This window comes from Ursus americanus, chromosome 9 (assembly GCF_024610735.1).
Source record: "Ursus americanus isolate L20-20 chromosome 9, mUrsAme1.1.p, whole genome shotgun sequence".
Lineage (NCBI taxonomy): Eukaryota > Metazoa > Chordata > Mammalia > Carnivora > Ursidae > Ursus > Ursus americanus.
In genome coordinates this window covers 7,730,220-7,750,828 of record NC_142135.1, presented here as the reverse complement: position 1 = coordinate 7,750,828, position 20,609 = coordinate 7,730,220, and the positions used below count along the sequence as shown (strand labels likewise).

General features: G+C 48.5%; 1 protein-coding gene across 5 annotated transcripts in view; it reads right to left on the bottom strand.

Moving 5' to 3' along the window:
• ZFAT (zinc finger and AT-hook domain containing) overlaps positions 1 to 20,609 on the bottom strand; it is a 277,561-nt gene that overhangs the window by 69,906 nt on the left and 187,046 nt on the right. For all 5 annotated transcript variants that reach the window (XM_045812193.2, XM_045812190.2, XM_087864596.1 and 2 more), the window contains one exon: positions 3,180 to 3,268. In XM_045812193.2, coding sequence (XP_045668149.2) covers positions 3,180 to 3,268 — 89 coding nt within the window. The remainder of the gene's footprint in view (positions 1 to 3,179; positions 3,269 to 20,609) is intronic.

Genomic DNA, 20,609 nt, shown 5'->3' with positions numbered 1-20,609 from the left:
ATCTCCACCCAAAAATGCTCATTTACAGTGTGACCTCAATTAGGTCTAAAAAAATATTGTATCCAAAAATTCTGGAAAGAAAGGAGACAAAAGGCGCTTTCCAAATCTTATAGAGTGAACACGTATTAATTTTATTTTTAAAATAAATAAATAAAAACATGTAATTTTAAAAGGCAATAGAAGAGTTTGCCCTTATTACAGTGTTTCCTGACACAAATTATATATTGCAAATTATATATCTGCATCTAGGAAAACAAACTGGTTTCCTCTTGCAAGCCAACTGCAATAGATTAGTAGTATCTGCGTGACAATTCTGAGGCCTCATGTAGGATTAGTAAAACGGAGAGGCTTGATTTCTTAGTAATACTTGCCACTGATATGCAGAGGGAGTGTGGGAGGCATGCATAGTATGTATTTTCAGATTTTGATGAGAATTTTCTGCCACAGAGTAGATATGAAAGGAAGAAAACAGAGGGGAATGCAGTGGGAAGAATGATGTCCCTGCAAAGATGTCCACATCCTGGTATCTGGAAGCTCACACGGCAAAAAGAAGTTATGACTACAGGTAAAGTCAAGGTTGTTAACCATGCAACCTTAAGATAAGGACGTTCTCCTGGGACATCCAAGTGCGCCCACAGGTGAAATCACAAGGGTCCTCCCAAGTGAAAGGCAGCAGGGAGGCAGAGGAGAGAGAGGCAGGATGCTAAGTTGCAGGCTTGGAAAAAGAAGGGCTGGGACCAACAGCCAAGGAAAGCAGGCCGCCTCCAGAAGCCAGAAAAGGCCAGGGGAGGGATTTTCTCCTAGAGCCTCTGGAAGGAATACAGCCCTGCCATCACCTTGCCTTTAGCTCGGTGAGACCCGTGCTGGAATTCTGAACTATTCAATAACAACTTGTGTAGTTTCAAGCTACGAGCTGGAGGTATCAGGGCAGTAACAGAAAAGTGACAGAGAGTTAAGAGAAGAGTCCTCACCTGTCAGGATGAGGGTGGCTGGCAGGAACCAACTTCGTTTTGCTTTGTCGGTCCCAGTCACTGGAGAAACACTACTTACACTAACTCGTGTTACAAGAGCACCTGACCTGTAGGAGGGGAGAGGCCAAGGTCGGACTGGGTGGTTCCCATTCCAGCTGTAGGACTGCCTGATGGGGAGGGTGCCCATGGGGAGGCAGATGTGACCCCAGGGCCAGCTCCACCCCGTAGCTCCCGAGGCCCCAGCAGCGGATGGCAGCTGCATGATGGCAGCAAACAGTCGAGAATTACACTCGAGGGTGACACCTGAGCTCCAACCATCCCCAAATCCACTTCCTCTGCACACAAGTCAAGGATTCCACAAATGTGAGAGAGAGAACAGTGAGGATTTCAGGGCAGAGAGACTGCTGGGCCGTGTCTGGCTGGGGAAGGAAGATGTTCCATGCTGAAGACCCAAGAATGAACGAGAAGTCTAGTTCCAGTTCCGGGATGGGGAGGACAATAAAGAACCTGGCCAGGTCCTCCTTTCTCATCTATGAAGTGAGAGCTGCCTCAGCTCGCTCTTCCCCAGCACCCTCCCTGCGCTAGTCTACGAAGTCTGGGCTCCCCAAAGACTGCGGCTGTGCAACGCGAGACAAAGCTCTTCATCTTAATCACGACACTCCAGACGCTCCCCACGGACACGCCGCCACTCCCACGAGCTGACACGCGAGTCCCACCTAAGAAACACAGGTCCGGGGGGTGCCTGGGTAGCGCAGTCGTTAAGCGTCTGCCTTGGGCTCAGGGCGTGATCCTGGCGTTCTGGGATCGAGCCCCATATCAGGCTCCTCCACTGGGAGCCTGCTTCTTCCTCTCCCACTCCCCCTGCTTGTGTTCCCTATCTGGCTGGCTGTCTCTCTGTCAAATAAATAAATAAAATCTTTAAAAAAAAAAAAAAAGAAACACAGGTCCGCTGCAGCGACACTAAAGCTGTGACCCAAGCAACAGGTACAGCCCCCTCTGTTTTCCCCGTGGGCCCCTCTCTGCCCATGAGGAGTAACGAGAAGACACGAGGAGAGAAGCCCACGTCTAGGACTCAGAGGCGAAGTCAGTTCTGGCTCCCTCCCTTCCTGGATGTTTACAGCACATTAGCTCTTAACCCTCTGAGCCATTTGGTTTCTTAACCACCAGAGGCGAGATCCTGAGAAGTCACCTCTCACAGAGCTGTTCTGAGCCTCAGAAGAGCTTGCCCACGGGGGAGTCCTCACCCCCTCCAAAGTGGTGACAACACAGTTTGGTCAACAGTACAACAGTGACTGAAATCTGTAGATGTGGGCACGGCAGACAAGCCGAATAACAGGGGATCAGGTACCTTCTCTGAGTTTTGAGTTCTTCATCTGTCAGAGAGGGATGATGGGATCTACCATGGGGGAGAGGGGAGAGCTGATGGGAGGGAAGGTCCTGGCACAGTGCAGGCATACAGTAGGTGCTCAATAAACGCAACCTGCAAGTGTGGCAGCCCACGGCCCCTCCCACATTCTGAGTTCTCTGGGATTGAGCGGTGGACACAGCTTCAACAAACACTCTAGAGCGTCAAGCTTTCCATTTTCATGTGTAGATGCAGCAGCAGCAATGTTAAGGGCTGAGCTGCCAGCACCGAGCAGAAGTTTTTATCAAACAAACTCCCTGGACCACAGGCCTGAGTGTCGGTAACGGCAGCAGAAGCGGCAGCCAAGTGCGTATCTAGCATCCACATTCAGGAGACCTCAGTCACAGCTATGACATGAATACGGACAGCCACCGCCTCCCGAGCCCCTTCTACGTGCCGGGCTGGGCAGCGGGCACTGTGGCCACCACCTCCCGCTCTCCGGCTGGGCATCGTCACACCTGTTGTACCAGGGGTCGGGCCTGAGGCAGTCCGGGATCTGGAAGCACACCCACTTGTCCTTAGAGCTCACATCCCCTCCTCTACATCCCTCCAGGTTTTTAGAGTAAGAGCACACCTTTTCTCTAGTTACGCGTGGTCCCAGGACCTGGCTTCCAAAGGATAGAGAAATCCCACCCTTCTGGAAGGAGAGTGCACGCCACGAAGCGTGCTATACCTCGGACTCCATGCATCCTAGCTGAGGCGGCCCGGAAGTGAATGGAATACCCCAAAATAATGACACCTTCATTTTGACAAGCGATGCGCTTCCAACGTGCACCTGCACACCGTGTGTCGAGTTCTCTCACCTTGAAGGAGGCATGCTGCTCCATGTGCCGCAGCAGCTGGGGCTTCTGGGCCGCCGTGTAGTCACACACCGTGCACTTAAACTGCTTCCCTGCAAAGAAGGGAGGAGAAGGTGAGCGTCATTAGGCCAACAGCTCCTGCGTGTGAATCCAGTGCCAGGCGTGCAGCCAGGTGCATGACGAGCCCCTGGCCACTTGGGAGTCTGGTATCTCTGGGGGAACGGCCTGTCCACGCCCAGATACCGTCAGCCACAGGTAGCAACAGAAGTGGTTCGCCATGGAGGGAGAAGAACAGCCAGCTCTGCCAGGGGAGGGCCCAGGAGAAGGACACTTGAGCAAGCTCCTAAAGGGTCAGAGTGTGGCCAGCTGACTGGAGGAAGGAGGAGAACATATGGGGAGCACAGAGGTGGGGACCCCAGGTGCTCCAGAGACTGGAGCAGCTGGGGCTTCCTTCTGAGACCCAAAGCATGAGATCTAGAGAGGGGCAGGCTGGCCCTCCAGGGGCTGCCAAGCATCTCCCCAAGAGCACGGCGCAGTCCTGAGAGCCAGGAGAAGGCAGAAGTCTGCTCGGCAAGGCAGCAGGATCCGTGTTGGGAACGCCTAACCCTGGCAGGAGTGTGAAAGCCAGATCTGAGTGGCTCCTAGAGAGAAACTACACAGAAACGGAAAACACTGCTGCTTGAGAGGCTGAATGCATTAGCAACATGCAAACATTCGTTAACGGGAAGAACAGGCCCATAATTTATCTGTTAAAACAAATTATTGGACATAACGGGCGCACTACACGTTTTACCCCCCGGTTAGCACAAGTGCAACTGAGCCGTCCACTAACACCACCACGCAACCAAATACAGATACGACCGACTTCTGCAGGCGGTCCATTGGTCACCAAGCGGTTTCTAAAAGGGTGTGAGCCTCTCAGGGAGCCAGGGGCGCAGCCGCCACGCATGGTACCACAGAAACACTGGCTCCTCCCATGGGCCTGGCGCATCTTTCCCTCGCAGACAAGCTGGGTGAGAGAGTCATCTCCCTCTGCAACCTGCAGCCTCCCTTCCTATGAACTCTCAACCCCAGTGAAAACTGGCTGATGGCTCCTGTCACCGGAAACCTGTTCTCACCAAGGGAACCAATGAACTCCATGAGGCCAAGCCGGTGGCGGATCTCAGCCCGTATTTTGCTGGACCCTGCTACTAACAGGCCAGTATCCCTAGTGTCCTTGAGGCTTGCTCTCCCATCCACAGCTTTCATACACCAGCATTCCACAATGCTCTGGCCCACACTCCCATTCTTCTCCTTCTTGAAGCATCCTTGCACATAACCTTCCCCTGTGGACTTCTGTAAACCTTTAACGCCAAAATATAAACCTTCCCACCCTTCTTCAGTCTTGTACATCCTCTACCTTTCCCTGATCTTGAGATCTGAGTATCCAACCAATTGCTGGGCCTCTGCCTAGTTGACCCAAACATATTAAATTGGACTTACTATCTTCCCCATCAAATGGGTCCCTCCTCTAGCCTTCCCAGTTCTTTGCCCACCCAATCATGAAGTCAGAGACTTGTCAGCCTTCCTCAGTATCTCCATGACCCCAACTGCACTCATCTCAGTTTTTCAACACCTGATTTCACCTCCTAAATATTTCTCTATTCCTCTGTATCAATACCTCCACACTGGGTTAGGCCCTCCTCATTTCTTTCCTGGACGAGGGCGAAAGCCTGTAACCTGGCTTCCTTGCCTTCAGGTAACCCTCCCACCCATCTGCCATCCATCCATCTATCCATCCATCCATTCCCCATCAAATAACCATTTATCCACTCACCTGCCCACTCTGTCGCCCTCCCTCCCTCCGTCTATCACCCATCCATCCATGCAGATGTCCTATCTTCTATCCAGATGATCTGACACATAAACTTTCTCACAGCTCTTCCTGCACACCCACCAATGACTCCAACCGCAGAATAAAGTGGAAGTTCCAGAGCCTGGCACAGAAGGCCCTGCAGAAGCAAACTCCCCACACTTGACCCTTCTCTCTGACTTCCGGTTTGCCTTCCCCTCTGTATGTCAGGCTCTGTCACACAGAAGTTTTTCAGTTCTGGCAACATTCTGCCAAGCCTTTGCTAACATCTTCCATGCCTGGGGTGCACTGCCTCTTGGCATCTGGCCAGTCTTCACGGTAACTCACAACTCAAGTTGAGCAACATCTCTGGCAGCTGGACTGAGTAAGCCCCCCGTGTGCTCCCACAGACCCTCTCCACATGCTTCTGTCCGTGCCCAACTCTGCAGCATGGCCACTGCCTGTTCACAAGCCTGGGGCTGCCCGGGCTGCCCCCAGGGACCCTGTCTTATTCATCCCCAACCCCCCAGCGCCTGAGTGCACGGCTCACACCAAACGTATCCTGTGCGTTTTACTGAACCAAACTGGGCAAGGAATGAAAAAGGAAACTGTGTATATCTTACATGAATAACACTTTCAACAGTAACAGCAAAAGGGAAATAATAGTATAAATACAGTAATACAATTAAACTTGTTGTTCTAGATGAACGAACCCCAAATTCTAGGTTCTACGAATTCTGCAAGTCTGAAGTGTGGGGAAAACTTCTTCACGTGTAAGGCAGACACGTCATAATTAGACACCAAGGGACACTGTTCTTAATTATCAGTATCATCTTTTTTCAAACACAAGGCTGCACATTTCTACATGTCTTGGGAGATAACCTCAGCCACCCACACTTCTTCACCGATTCCTGACTCACACAAACCCACCATCATTGTGCCAGGCAGCCTGAGCAAAATGGTGTTGGGTTCTCTCTGCCTTAGTAGGGGCAGGCAGGCTGACAGAGACATTCTCCAAATTAATAAATATTTTCACTCATTACCCATACACATTGCTCAGCGAGTAAAAGATGAAGTGCTAAAAAGGTACTCTGAAATGGAAAAATGGAATCTCCTCGGTTGAGATCAAGAGTCAGCCTTTTATGGATATATTCCCAGGGCTCTGCAAGAGACAAAGAAAGAACATAGCTCCTAGAAGCCACCCCCCCGCCGAAGCCTCCGAGTCCCGGCAATAAATATGACAAATGTTTCAGCAACCTGACAGCCCCCATCAAACAGGCCTGGGAGAGCACCTGACATAATCTTTAGCTGCCTAATTAAAACAATGCAATGGAGATCCATGACTCATCATGAAAGAGCAATGCTTTGAGACTATCAGCTAATTTCTATCAAGACGCTCCTGAGAACCGCAGGGACAGTGGACCGGAAGACGTAGCATCTACCCAAGGCCAGAGTGAACTCAAAGGGCAGGCCAATGCACATCCGATGTCTGGATCTGGCTCACACGACTGCCCAGGAAAAGAAAGGAATGGTTACAAAGAAAAAAAGAGGCAGTTTTTGTAAAAAGTCAATCCATTTTTCACACAACGTATCTGGCTCGCTCACCTACCGAGCCACTGTCCATCAGCAGCTGTGCTCCGAAGTGATGTCTATGACCTCGGCCACGCAGCCCAAGCCCGGGGGGGCGGGCGAGGGGCAGGCAGCGCTAACCCCTCTTACAGATGAGGAACTAGGACCAAGAACCTGAGCAAGTGCTGGGTTATGGAGTGGCCAGCAGCAGAGCCTGGATTTGGACCCCAAGTTCCCATTCGAAGCCACGTAACAATCCTTCAGCTGGTAAGGGTATGACACAAATTCCCCAAAAGGAACAAAGAATTGATAACAGCAATGGATGTATAGGTACCATAAAGGGCATCACACAGGATGGGGGTGCCCAAGAAGGGCCACTGGAAGGGGCAGTGTGTTCTTTCTGGCTCTGTCCAGCTCACCTTGTGTGACCCTGGGCTTGCTCCTCTCTGCAACTTGGTGGCTTCATTAGAAGCACAGGGAGGTCACCCCTACATGCTCCGAGGACGGACTCAGACAGTGGGTGGCAAACACCTGAAAAGTAGCCCTGAAGAGATGAGGCTGAGGGCACATGCAGGTGACCTGGGAGGGGGCCCTTCTCCACCACGGCCCCTCGCAACCACTACGGCAGTGCCCCTCCAGTCCTATGTCTTTGACCTCCCTGGCGTTCTCCGGGACAATCAGGGATGGGTCTAATTAAGCCAGCCTAAGATAATATACCTTAACCAGAAAAAATAAAAACAGAACAGGAGAAAGTGATAAAGTGCAAGTAATTATAATATCAAAGAGTCTGTAGAAGGCCTTCCTCATCTTGCCCCCAGCAACCTCTCTGGACTTCTCTCCACCAGAGCAAACTGTGACCCCTTGCAATGGCTGGCAGGACCCCCAAAGGTGGGCTCCCTGTTATTTCTCTAAGCTCACGAGCAACGCCCCTGCCCCCCCACACTCCACTCCAAGGATACAACACACACACACACACACACACCCCAGACCTGTGTACCTGCCGTTCCCAGGACCTGGGATGCCCTTCCCAGATCCCCCCACCACCATACCATTTATAACTATAGTCGTTTCACGGATTCATTGTTGGAATTCCTCCTCTCGTAACATTTTTGTGTTGAAATTGAATTGTCTCATATTCATATTTTCATTTTCCTATTTCAAGGTTCTCAATATGAGGAGATATTTTCATACCTCAATTGTACTATGCCACATACTTTATTGATTTATCTTATCATTTAGCTTCATGACAGGGGGAGCTTTCACGTTTTTGTTCTGTTCTTGCATCGTCCACTGTTGTATCCAAGCGGCTCGTCGATTCACGTCTGGCTGGTCGATCTGGCGTCTTCACTGGGTCGTGGGTACTTCGGGGACAGGGACGGCACACCTCTCACTCCATGTCCCCGTGTCTAGCAGTGAGCGCACACTAGCTGCAGGGCTAGCGGTGAGTTACAGAAGAGCCCCGACAGGGTGACTGCTCAGCCACACTCCCTCTCTCCCCACGACAGGCACCACAAGAGGAAACGGAGTGAAAACAGGCCTCTGTGAGGAAGTGACAGTCAAGCTAAGAAGGGAGGATGAGGAAGACCAAGGCTCATGAAGAGGAAGTGAAGACTCTGGGAAGAAGTAACCAAGCACACACAGACCTTGAGTCTCTCTGGCAGCTCCTCTGGGTCCATCATAACAAAGGCCCCTGTTCTGCTTCAGCAACCTCAAATGAGTTTCTGTCAAGTGCAAACGGAAGAAAGAGTCCCAACAAACAGCTGCTGAATGGATCACTGAGCACATGCGCATCAGACACCAAGACCCCAGAAAGCAAACAGATCAACACAGGACACAAACAATTCATCAAGAGACGATTAATTCATTTCATTCATCAAAAGAAGTCCACTGACAGCAAACACTTACATCGAGCACAAGGAACCCGCCAATGTCACAAATGCTTTATGAGATTACCTCAGTCCATCCATTTAACTTTTGAAATTTACCTGTTCAATTGTGAGTTATCAAATAACCAAGAATGATAGTAACATGGTAAGATCTAACATACATTAACCCAAGAAACTGACCGTTTCCAATAACAGGAGGCACCAAATGTGAAAAGAGTGAAGCTGGAATGCTTCCATATTTCTGGCACAATTTTTTGAAAGCGGCAAGCTGGCAGCGCAACCCATGATTACAACCACCGAGACAAAACAGCCATCCCGCTCCCGGAAATGTGTCCTAAGGAATTAATTCAAAGGAAGCAGAAGTTCATATGCAAGAAACGGCTCTTTGCAAGCAAGTTTTAATGAGGAGAAAACGGAAACTACGACACTGTCCAAAAACAAAGGACTGGTTACGCAGCTCACGGATCTCCCCCCACTTTAGTGAGACATTACACAACCTATGACCTCTGCAGCAACGAACAATCACAATCCTCAATTTTAAGGCTATAAGAATGAAACCGATACTTTAACTAAAACTACTGATCTTCCCACGTGAACACGAATAATGACTGAAAAGGACTTTTTTTTTAAGTAGGCTCCACGCCCAGCATGGAACCCAACGCAGGGCTTGAACTCACGACCCTGAGATCAAGACCTGAGCTGAGATCAAGAGTCAGACGCTTCACGGACTGAGCCACCCAGGCGTCCCCGAAAAAGAATTTTTAAAAGAATAATTTATGTTAGGTGACAGAATTGTGGGCACGCGTAAGGAAGGGATTAGATCTTTGTGACCATTGTTTTAAGGTTTTCTGTGCAACAGAACAGCACTTTGGATAAATTAGCATCCATCTGTGAGAGGCTGGGATGTTCAGCCCATCTCCTACGACACACAATTAACAAGACAGACCTTCCAACATGGAGCCATAAAATGGTACCAGCGGTTCCTGAGTCTGAAGTTCGAGAGAGTTCACGGCCTTTCAAAGTGCCGCCGAGCCCTGTCTAGCTTTACAGCGTCCCCTCTGAGCAGCCTCTTCGCCCATCTTCCTCACGAAGACAAGACCGTGGCCTGACGTGGTGAGTCATCTCAGAGGTGGTCATTTCTCAACTTCTGGGGCATGACTTCACTTTTGCCAACAGTCAGAAGTCATTCTGAGCCAAGTCCTGTCAGCGAGGAGGGCAACAGACAGTGGAGTCCTACCACCTTCTGGAGAAACACTCTTGAGGAAAGCCCTCCGAGCCGACTAAGAAACTGCCGCAGAGAAGAAGGCGAACTGCAGGGACAAAGTCTTCCCGGCCGCAAGCCACAGCGTGCAGCGGCTCAGTTATGGAGGCTACTCTTATTTGACCCAGAGGCCCAGATGTCAAGGGTCAAAATCATAACAACCTAGATGAACCTCCCAAATGAAGGGAAGAAACCAGACACGAAAGAGCACGTACTATATGAAGTTCAAAGACAGGCAAGATCAAGCAGTAGTGTTTCAGGTCCGGGCAGCTGCTACCTTGAGGAGGAAAGGGGACGGCTGGTGGGGAGGGTAAGGCGGACTTCAGAGGGGCTGGCAATGTCCTGTGTCTTATCCCGGGATGTGGCTGCCCTTTGTGACAACCTAGTCGGCTGTGTATTTCTGCATGTGTATGATACTTTAATATTAAAAAGGTAAGGGGGAAAAAACGACTACCACAAGAACAAAACAGGCTACCTTCCCCAGAAGGGGCTCAGGAACAGGCACCGAAGGAGTTCAGGAAAGAAAAGACGTGTCGGGAGGTTCAAAGAGAAGGTCTGAGGGTTGCCGCACAGTCTGCAGATTACGTGGCTGCTGTTGCAGGTGGTAAGGAGACAGATACCATCAGCATTATCTGCCCCTGTGACGTTCAGTTCGGCATCTTTCTGAGAGCCAGGCTGGCTGGAGGTTTTCCACAGCAGACACAGCGGCTCGTTCTGGAAGCACCATGCTTTACCACCGGCTCCTAGTTCCCTCCAAAGGTGTGATCCTGTACAGCCCCCCTTCAAAGATGGGAGGGTAGGGGTGGAAAGGCCATCTCCACTACGTCTGTTCGTCCCTCCATCTTCCAGTTTCCCTTGGCAGGAGTCTGTTTCTCTGTTAATGGGAGCTCTTCGGCCCACGTTCCACAGCTGACTGGCTGAGGGAACAAAGCTGACCTCTGACCTGTGGAGCACTGGCTGGACCTGGTGACAGGACGTTGCCCGAACTCAAGTAGCACCAGATAGGAAAGGAAAGCACTGGGTCTAGCGTCCAGTAATCGTGAGATGTGCCCTTTACTCAGGTCTTACTCACCCTGTCATGCTAGGATAGAGGGGCAGGATTGGGAGGGAGGGAGGGAGCAAGAAGGAAGGAACAGAAGTCCCTGTTACTCTGCCTTGAGTTAGACGAAGAGAGAGGTGCCCCAACCCCAAGGGATGTGGGACTGCCCTCCCTGTTGAAGTTCTTTCCGCTGTGGGGGGGGAAGATGAATGTGTAAGGGGGAGGGCAGGAGGGCCAGCGGAGCAGCTGCCTTGCTGTGCACCATGTGCTCCAGCAGGAGGCCATCCCAAGTAGAGGGGAGCAACAGTGACCCCACACCTGCTGGCTGCTGTTGCAGGGGTGCCCTCCGGGATACATGTGATCCCCAGCCTGGGGAGCAGCCCTTAGAAAACAGCCGGTACCCTGGTGAGGATGTGGAGGAAAGGGAACCCTGGTGCTCTGTTGGTGGGAATGTAAAATGGTGCAACCACTATGCAAAACAGTATGGAGGTTCCTCAAAAAATTCAAAACAGATCTCCCGTACCATCTACTGTTTACTACCTAGCAATTCCACTACGGGGTACACACCCAAAGGAACTATCTGTACTCCCGTGTTCATTACAGCGTTATTCACAATAGTCAAGACACGGCAACTAGTCAAATGCTATCAACAGATGAATGGATAATGAAGAAGTGGCATATGTAAACCACGGGATATTATTCAGCCATGAGAAAGGAGAATCTTGGACGTGCGGCAACATGAATGGACCTTGAGGGCATGATGCTAAGTGAGGTAAGTCAGAGAAAGAAAGGCAAGTACTGCTTCCACTTCTCTGTGGAATCTGAAATGTCAAACTTGAAAAAAACAGAGTGAAATGGTGGTTACCAGGGGGCTGGGGGATCAAAACTGATGTTGTTGAAAGGCTCAAACTTGCCACAAGTAGTAAGTAAGGCACAGTGAGCTAGCGCACAGTATAATGGCTAGAGACAACAATATTGTGCTGTAATAAAACATGACAAATATCGCTACAATGGAAATAAGGAGGTAGCAAACTACCACGACGTACACCTCAAATTTACGCGATGTTACATGTCAAATATATTCAATAAAATTAAAAAACACTTAATCATAACCAAAAAGTTTATAACTCTGGGCTGTGATGGAGGTTAACTAAACTTATTGCGGTGACCATTTCACAATACACCCTATGCCAAATCACTATGTTGTACACCAGCCACTAATACCATGTTACGTCAATTACATCTCAGTAAAACTAGAAAAATATACCTGAAAAAAATGCACAGCACCTGTCAGCTTCCTTTGTGTCTTTACTACACCCTCATCTGCTTGGTGAGCTTCCCTGAGGACGGTTCCAGCTGCTCAGTTACTTTAAATAGAGTTCTATATAAAACTAGGGAGAGGTAGGATGGTAGAAAAATCTCAAACCCTCCTGTGAAAATAAAACCATGCCCTTTGTCTTCTGGCCTTTGGAGTCCATCAGCACACAAAGAAAGACAGCAAAGGACAAATTCCTTCTGATTTAAGGCACCTTGTTTGAAAACCTGTTAAATTGGGGCGCCTGGGTGGCACAGCGGTTAAGCATCTGCCTTTGGCTCAGGGCGTGATCCCGGCGATCTGGGATCGAGCCCCACATCAGGCTCCTCCACTGTGAGCCTGCTTCTTCCTCTCCCACTCACCCTGCTTGTGTTCCCTCTCTCGCTGGCTGTCTCCATGTCTGTCGAATAAATAAATAAAATCTTTAAAAAAAAAGAAAAGAAAAGAAAACCTGTTAAATTAAATCACTCTTGCCAAATCAAATTTCATACATACCTCAAACTTGAAAGAGCACTAAAATACTTAAAGAATTTTGCATAAATCGGAACTATTACTAGTAATAATATCTAGAGGCATTAAGGTGAAAATATCTTATTACGACTGTTGATCTAGTCTTAACTGCAAAAGGTGATTATTTTGTATAAATAAATTTATCAGAACACTGACTTTACCTTTTTCAACACTGATACTCCTTAAATATTAACTCTTGCACTGTATCTTCCTAAAGGGAGAATATCAGAGGAAAGAGAAATGGGATCTTTCGTAAATGACAGATGATGTAGATTACATGCTACGAGCACCAGTCCTTACGCTGTGTCCACAGCTGCTGAGAGTATGAAAACACTGACCACAAGAGGAACAGGCACATCCACCCAATGCTTAGAATGAACACACTCAATATGAACCCCCAAGTAATCTTCCCACAACCCCACTGTGGTAGGTAATGCCCTCCCCAAAGATATCCAGGTCCCAGTCCCCAGAGTCTAGTACCTTAGGTGACAAGAGGGATTTTGCGGATGTGACCAGGTTAAAGATCTTGAGATAGATTATCCTCTATTATCCAGGTGGGCTTCAGTGAAATCCTGTAAGGGTCCTTATGGGAGACAGGCAGGACGGTCAGGGCCACACAGGAGATGTGATCATGGAAGCAGAGGGACAGCCACATCGGAAGGGCCTTGCTGCTGCCTTTGAACACAGAGGCAGGGGCTCATGAGCCAGAGGATACGGGCAGACTCTAGAAGCTAGAAAGGCCAGAAAGAGATTCTCCCCTAGGGCCTCCGGAAAGAATGCAGCCATGCTGACAACCTGATTTTAGATTTCTGAGCTGCGGAGCTGTCACGTCATAAATCTGTGTTGATTTTAGCCACTAAACGTATGGTCGTTAACAGCGGCCATGGGAAACGAACAGGAAAAGACGAAGCACGGGTTCAAGGTCATACAGGCAGGAAGTAGTTCCAACCTGGGTCTGCCCTACCACCTCTCCACGCGGCCCGGCACACTGGGGTGTGCTGCCGAAGGTAAGAAAAGCTCCCCGCAGGAAGCATAACACGTGTTGCAGCTGGCGGTTTAGGGAGCCCCACCTCCACGGCTCTCGCATCTGCAGCGACTTGTACAATGGCAAATCAGTACAGAAATAGCGACAGCAGTAAAAATACAGTTGAAGAAGCCTCTGTGCTTTAAGGGCTGAACTTCAGGCAACAGCAGACTCAAGAGACGGACGGTTCTCTGTAATTAACACATCAGTTTTGATACAAGGAGGAATGCATCAGCATCAAGCATGGAAAAGAAGAGAAGGCGGCCCAGAGCCAGAGAAAATAATGGGAAAGGGCATGTCACCCCAAGTGGACTGAGGTTAAAGATGCCAGGCCAGGTACCTGCAACCTGCCACTGAGACCGCTCTACCCTGGTGAGGTTTTAGGTCACCAAGCTTTCTTCAACAGTCAGATCTGTCCGGTAGTGTAAACGAACTGTTCAGGAAGCTGTATGGTTCATTTTATACCATGGGCTGTTATTCTTACTGTTTATAAACACCTAAGAAGAGCTTCAGGTGGACCCAGATAGGGGGCACCCATAAAGTGGCATGGACATAAGCCTGCCCTCTGCTGCCCGTCACCCAGACACCAGCTGGGAAAGAGACCCACGGTGTCCATGACCACCCCTGTCCCTCCACCTTGACTCCAGGGTGAGCTGAACAAAGGGAAAGAGGGATGAGGATGCCATGCAGAGCCCAGGCTCACTGAAGCCTGGTGCAAGAACTTGGAAGGATCGACCAGCTGGTTGCTCAGATACCATTTTCCATTGATTAACCTCCTGGTTCTACAATGCATGTTTTTAGAAGTAAAGAGACTACAGATAAGTGGGGCTACTTTATCCTACAAGGACTCTGCTTGTCAAGGAAGGCGGAGAAAAACAACTCCACACTGACATCTAGAATTGTTCCACGTGTAGCCACAGGATCTCTTAGTACAAACTGAAGGAGCCTGGGGAAAAACGGTACGTCCTCCACTTAGACCTAAGTTCCACACTCGACTCTCCACTTGTCTAATTATGACGCACACAAGAGTGCTTGAAGCTCGGAGAATTCCTCTATGTAAGTTTTACCAGAAAACTTAACTCAAGTGTATGAGGGCAGGTTGGATGGGGCGGGGGGGACCTGAAGGAATTAGCACCGAACTTCAAAGAGCTTTTTATATTTCATGATTAGGGGATTCTCGATGGATTACATAACAGAAAGGCACTGCACCATTTCACCTGCCCCATGTGCTGGGGGCAGAGGAATCCTGGGAAAGCCTCTAGACCACACATGTGGAGGCCCTCTTTAAAGTCCAAAAGGGAAAAATGCGCTACAGCATGATTTTTGCATGAAATACTTTCATACTGTTGGCATACATGCAAAGCGTCTAATCAGCCCCTTTACAGATCATTGTCTCCTTGTACATACTGACTGGCAAACCTTTTGAACTGAAACCTGTGCCCATCTCGACCTCTCCCTTCTAAGGCACAGTAACGAGCTCCTCTGGGAAACAAGAATGAATAAATAGGGACATAGCACTTTCAAGGAGCCCATAAATGTGAAAAAATGGATTTGAAAGCAGGTAAAAGGAGAGGGTAATTACTCAGTTCCTTTTTACTTGAGAGCAAGAAGATTCATTTAATAGTAAGTTCCTCTACCATATTTTAAAACATCCAATTCACAAGCACTTGATGTAATACAACTAAGAGACGAGATGGGGAAATAATTGGCACTTTTCAAGTGCTTCTACATCCCAACCACTGTCTGCAAAGCACTTCACATTTTTTTCACTCATTCAACCAACGAACATTTATTGAGCACCTACTATAATCCAGGCATTGTTTTAGGTGCCAGGGATACAAAACAAAGCAAATGTAGCAGGTCAAAGGTCCCTGCTTGAGGAGCTTACAGTCGAGTGCAAGACTCGGAAAGTCATGAACAAGGAAATTATAATGCACATCAGGGACAGAGAAGTCTAAGGAGAAACAGAGAAGGGCATGGACCCGGCACGCATGAGAACAGGAAGGAGATGGATGCGTCCAGAAAGGAGACAGTCGAGGGAGAGCAGAGCTGAGGAGGGTGAAGACAGAGAGGTGAAAGAGAGGCTCTCACTCAGCCGCTGTCTGGGAGCTGACTGTGGGGGTGAGGCCAGAAGCAGGGAGCGCATCAGGTGGCTACAGCAAGAAAGGAGGCACGAGGTGACAGCGACATGGCCAAATGACACCCTACAAGGGTGCTGGGAAGGGAAAACTAAGGGAGAACACACAGAAGGTGCTAACGGGCCATGGGAAGGGTGTGAACGAGACAGTCAAGAATGACCTGAGGTTTCTGACCCAAGCGACCGCCAAGGAGACACAGGGACGGGACAGGTCAGCCAACTGTGGCCCCCCCAGGGCCAAATCCAGCCTGTTTCTCTACAGCTGGGAGTTCAGAATAGCTTTTACATTTTTCAAGGTTTATGGGAAGAAAACAAAACAAATCAAAAAGAAGAAGATACAGCAAGAACCCTACGTGGCACTCAAAATCTCAAATATTTACTACATTTTCCCCAAGTCTGGTGACCCCTGGCCCACAGGAGACGCAGGCCTTGGACAGAGGAGGAGCCAAGGGCTGCCCAGGCTAAGTCTGAGGTGCTGACACGCAGGTGCAGACACTGAGCGGGGCTGGTGGAGCCTGGGGCTGGTGACAGAACTTCCACGTAACTCGTGTGGAAGCACGGGGAGACCGGGGAGATGCCCCAGGGAGCAAGCGCAGAAGTGTGCGGACTTCCGAGAGCGGAAGGTCACAGCTAAGACGGCCCCAGAAAAGGAGACCAAGAAGCAGCAGCCAGAAGGGCAGGTGGATCCCAGGTGGGCAAGGGGCACCTTCTATCATTTGCTCCTCAAGCCCATCAGACACAGGGCCATACTGATCCCCATTCTATTGATAAGGAAACTGAGGTTCAGAAAAGTGACCTGACCAAGGCCACCCTACGAGGCAGCGGCAAGCAAGACTCATTATCAGGCCTCCGTAGCTGCCTACCCCACACAGCTTCTCTGTGGGACAAGCTGTAGAATCATTACCGATACAACAGAGCCACTAAAAACCAAGCCATTCCAGGCAGGTGGTAAAGCAATGTTTGCTTCCAAATAGGGCTAATTCTATGGCTACAGGCTGACGGTCTCATCAAGGCAACCAAGCCCCTCGTACCAGCACTCTTCCCTGAGGAACGCAAGGCACGTGTGATGTCGTACAGCTCACAAGGGCACCCCTAGGGTGGGAGATGGTGTCCTCCTTTGGTGGACAGAGAGATACTTTCCTTGACTTGACCAAACAGTTTCAAAGTTTATCCAAAGGAATAATAACTAAATGAGAAAAACTAAAAGATGTCCCTAAAAAATAAAAATAAAAAGGAATAACATGTGTGCATCAACAAATTACTTACAAAAACAGCACCTAATAAAACAATGTACAAGAACAGATACTGCTGAACAGACCAAAATCTCAGAACACGTCCAGCATCTTGAGAGACTGGCATTCCAAAATAAAATGAAAAGGACTGATTTCTCTATAAATATGTTGAGTCAACTGAACATTGTTTTAAAAAAAATTAAAAGATCCCTACCACACACCACATACCAAAATAAATTTCAAGAATATTAATTTTAATAAATGTTATAAACCACAAAAGTAAAACTTGAAAAAAATACAAAAGAAGTTTCCCCTAGGGGGCGCCTGGGTGGCACAGCGGTTAAGCATCTGCCTTCGGCTCAGGGCGTGATCCCAGCGTTATGGGATCGAGCCCCACATCAGGCTCCTCCGCTATGAGCCTGCTTCTTCCTCTCCCACTCCCCCTGCTTGTGTTCTCTCTCTCGCTGGCTGTCTCTATCTCTGTCAAATAAATAAATAAAATCTCTAAAAAAAAAAAAAGTTTCCCCTAAGACGAGGGAGGTTTCTTTCAAAACAGAGAAATCATGAAGAAAAAAAAGTAATAATAAAGGATAAGACCGGTAAGTTTACATAGACAAGGTTATTTAACTTCTGTATATAAAACGAGGTGGTAAGTAAAATGTAAAGGCAAATGTTAAGTTAGAGCGAAATATCTGCACAATATGACAAACCACTGAGATAAAAAAGGCTTTGGAATCATCAAAATACAATGTGAGTGCTACCAAAAAGTGGGTAGGAGATGGAACTAAGCTTTTCTTTTAAGCTTTTTCAAAACTGAAAAGAAAAAGGAGGGATAGCTTGATTACAGCTGCAGAGCAGACCATCCCTGGAGCTGGACACCTGGCCTGCCATCGGGCACGCCACGAATCTAGCTGGTGTTCAAGAAAACATGAGACCACAGGAAGTCCTGGGGAAGAAGGGACCACCGGGTGAAGCTACACTGCCCCTCATCACAGAGCATGGGGCTGACAGAGACCCAGGAGGTGTCAAGGTCTATGTCCTTATCCCGCCCCACGTGGGACAGAGAGTGGGAGCACCGAGGCAGCAGCCCCGCCCCCCTATTCTGGTGCTGTTCTCACCGCACCTAACACATGATGCCTTTCTTCCTAGGCTGGTGAGCGTCTGAAAACAAGACATGACTTGACAAATACCTCAAACTCCCAAAAATGTCAGGAAAAAAAAAAATGAAGAGAAACAATCCAAATTTCCTGTTTTGTTACAAAATATTTCATAATGCCTGCAAGGCCTATCCTCTTCGGGAAGGTTGTCTTACCTTACGCTTGAGGACACACCATCGTTGCACATCCGAATTCCCTTCCCCGCTGAAGGGCTCAGGGAAGTGACAGGTGAGACGGGCTGTGGGTGTCACTGCCCACCGCGGTGCCTGTCCCAACACTGCTGCCCGCCCCGGCCCTCCTCTCCACATCCGACAGCAGTCGGTCCAGGGCCCCTGATTAGACACACACCCCATCTCCTCGAATCGTTTCAGGCCAGGACCCAGACCTCTGGGCCAGCCATGAGGCCACAGCGCCCCTGCTGGCCCCGAGAGTGCCCCTGAGACCCTGCCACCATAGCCCAGCAGACATCCCAGACCGCCCGGTGCCAATGACAGCTGCTTGTCATTCGTGGCACTGTATTATTCAGGATATCAGTGTATCACGTGCTTCTAAGTCAAGAAATATCAGTAAGGCTTACTATTTGTGGAGGTATAGAATTCATGAATAATTACATGATTTAATGCTTTCATTACTCAGGGTAAGACTGCTTTACTGTCACTGCATTTTTAATTATTTCGCTTATGGATTTTCTTATTTACAGCACACTGCTTCGGTCTGAATAATTATGGCTCTGGCCTTGGTTCGGCCTTAGGCAAGCCCTGGATCTTTAGTTCTAGCGAAACCCAGCTAATAAGCATGCGGCCTCTCCGTAAGTCCCGCAAGCTCACCCAGGTACACGCACAACAGGATGAATTCCCTAGAACGGTCTTCAGATAAAGGTATGATCTAACGGCTGTATCATCCTCTAAGTTCTAAAATTAAAAATAATTGTTGAAATCATGCTGATTTTTACAGTGAACTCCAATTTTCATATATAATTGTGCTAAAATAGCAATATATTTATAAATATGGTTTATTAATCTCATTACATAGAATACTGACAAGAACTTCCCACAGCTGGGGTTTTTAAAGGAAAATTAAAAATGCTAAAAGTCTTTTATGGTTTAGCTGCCTGTCATTTTTTTTTAACTTAAATTCAATTAGCCAACATATAGTACACATCATTAGTTTTTGGTATAGTGTTCAATGATTCCCTACTTGCATATAGTACCCAGTGCTCATGACATCACATGCCCTCCTTAATGCCCATCACCCAGTTACCCCATCCTCCCACCCGCCTCCCTTTCCACAACCTCAGTTTGTTTCCGTAGTCAAGAGTCTCTCAGAGTTTGGCTCCCTCTCTGATTTCTTCCCATTCAGTTTTTCCTCCCTTCCCCTATGATCCTCTGCGCTATTTCTTATATTCCACATATGAGAGAAACCATATGATAACTGTCTTTCTCTGGCTGACTTATTTCACTTAGCATAATACCATCCAGTTCCATCCATGTCAATGTAAATGATAGGTATTCATCCCTTCTGATGGCTGAATAATATTCCATTGTATATATGGACCATATCTTCTCTAGCCATTCATCTGCTGAAGGACATCTCAGCTCCTTCCACAGCTTGGCTATTGTGGACATTGTTGCTATGAACATTGGGATGCAGGTGCCCCTTCTTTTCACTACGTCTGTATCTTTGGGGTAAATACCTAGTGGTGCAATTGCTGGGTCATAGGGTAGTTCTATTTTTAACTTTTTGAGGAACCTCCATACTGTTTTCCAGAGTGGCTGTACCAGCTTGCATTCCCACCAACAGTGTAAGAGAGTTCCCCCTTCTCCACATCCTCACCAACATCTGTTGTTTCCTGTCTTATTAATTTTAGCCATTCTAACTGGTGTAAGGTGGAATCTCACTGTGGCTTTGATTTGTATTTCCCTGATGACTAATGATGTGGAGCCTTTTTTCATGTGTCTGTTGGCCATTTGTAGGTCTTCTTTGGAGAAGTGTCTGTTCATGTCTTCTGCTCACCATTTCTTGACTGGATTATTTGTTTTTTGGGTGTTGAGTTTGATAAGTTCTTTATAGATCTTGGATACCCAGCTGCCCGTCTTCCTAAAACAATTCTGCTTTCCTTCCCTCCATCCTGCCCCTCTCAGGGAGACTTTCTTGGCCACTGTGACTACTGCCCGCCACCTCTCCTGCCCACAGCAACTCGCACCCTTCTCCCCAGGGCTGCTGAGCCCCCTTCCATCACAGCACTCACCTTTAGCACAGCCTGCATGCTTCCCTTCCTCCCCACTGGGCTATAAACTCCTTGGTGGCAGAAACTGTTCCTTATTGACCCTATTCCCCAGGCACGGGTGGGACATAGTATGAACTCAATCAATGGTTCTTAAGAATGAATGAAATTAGATATCCACTTAAATGTACTTCATCAAGGTCAAATTTGCCCAAGACTGTTTGTATTTTAAACTGAGCCCCGTTCTG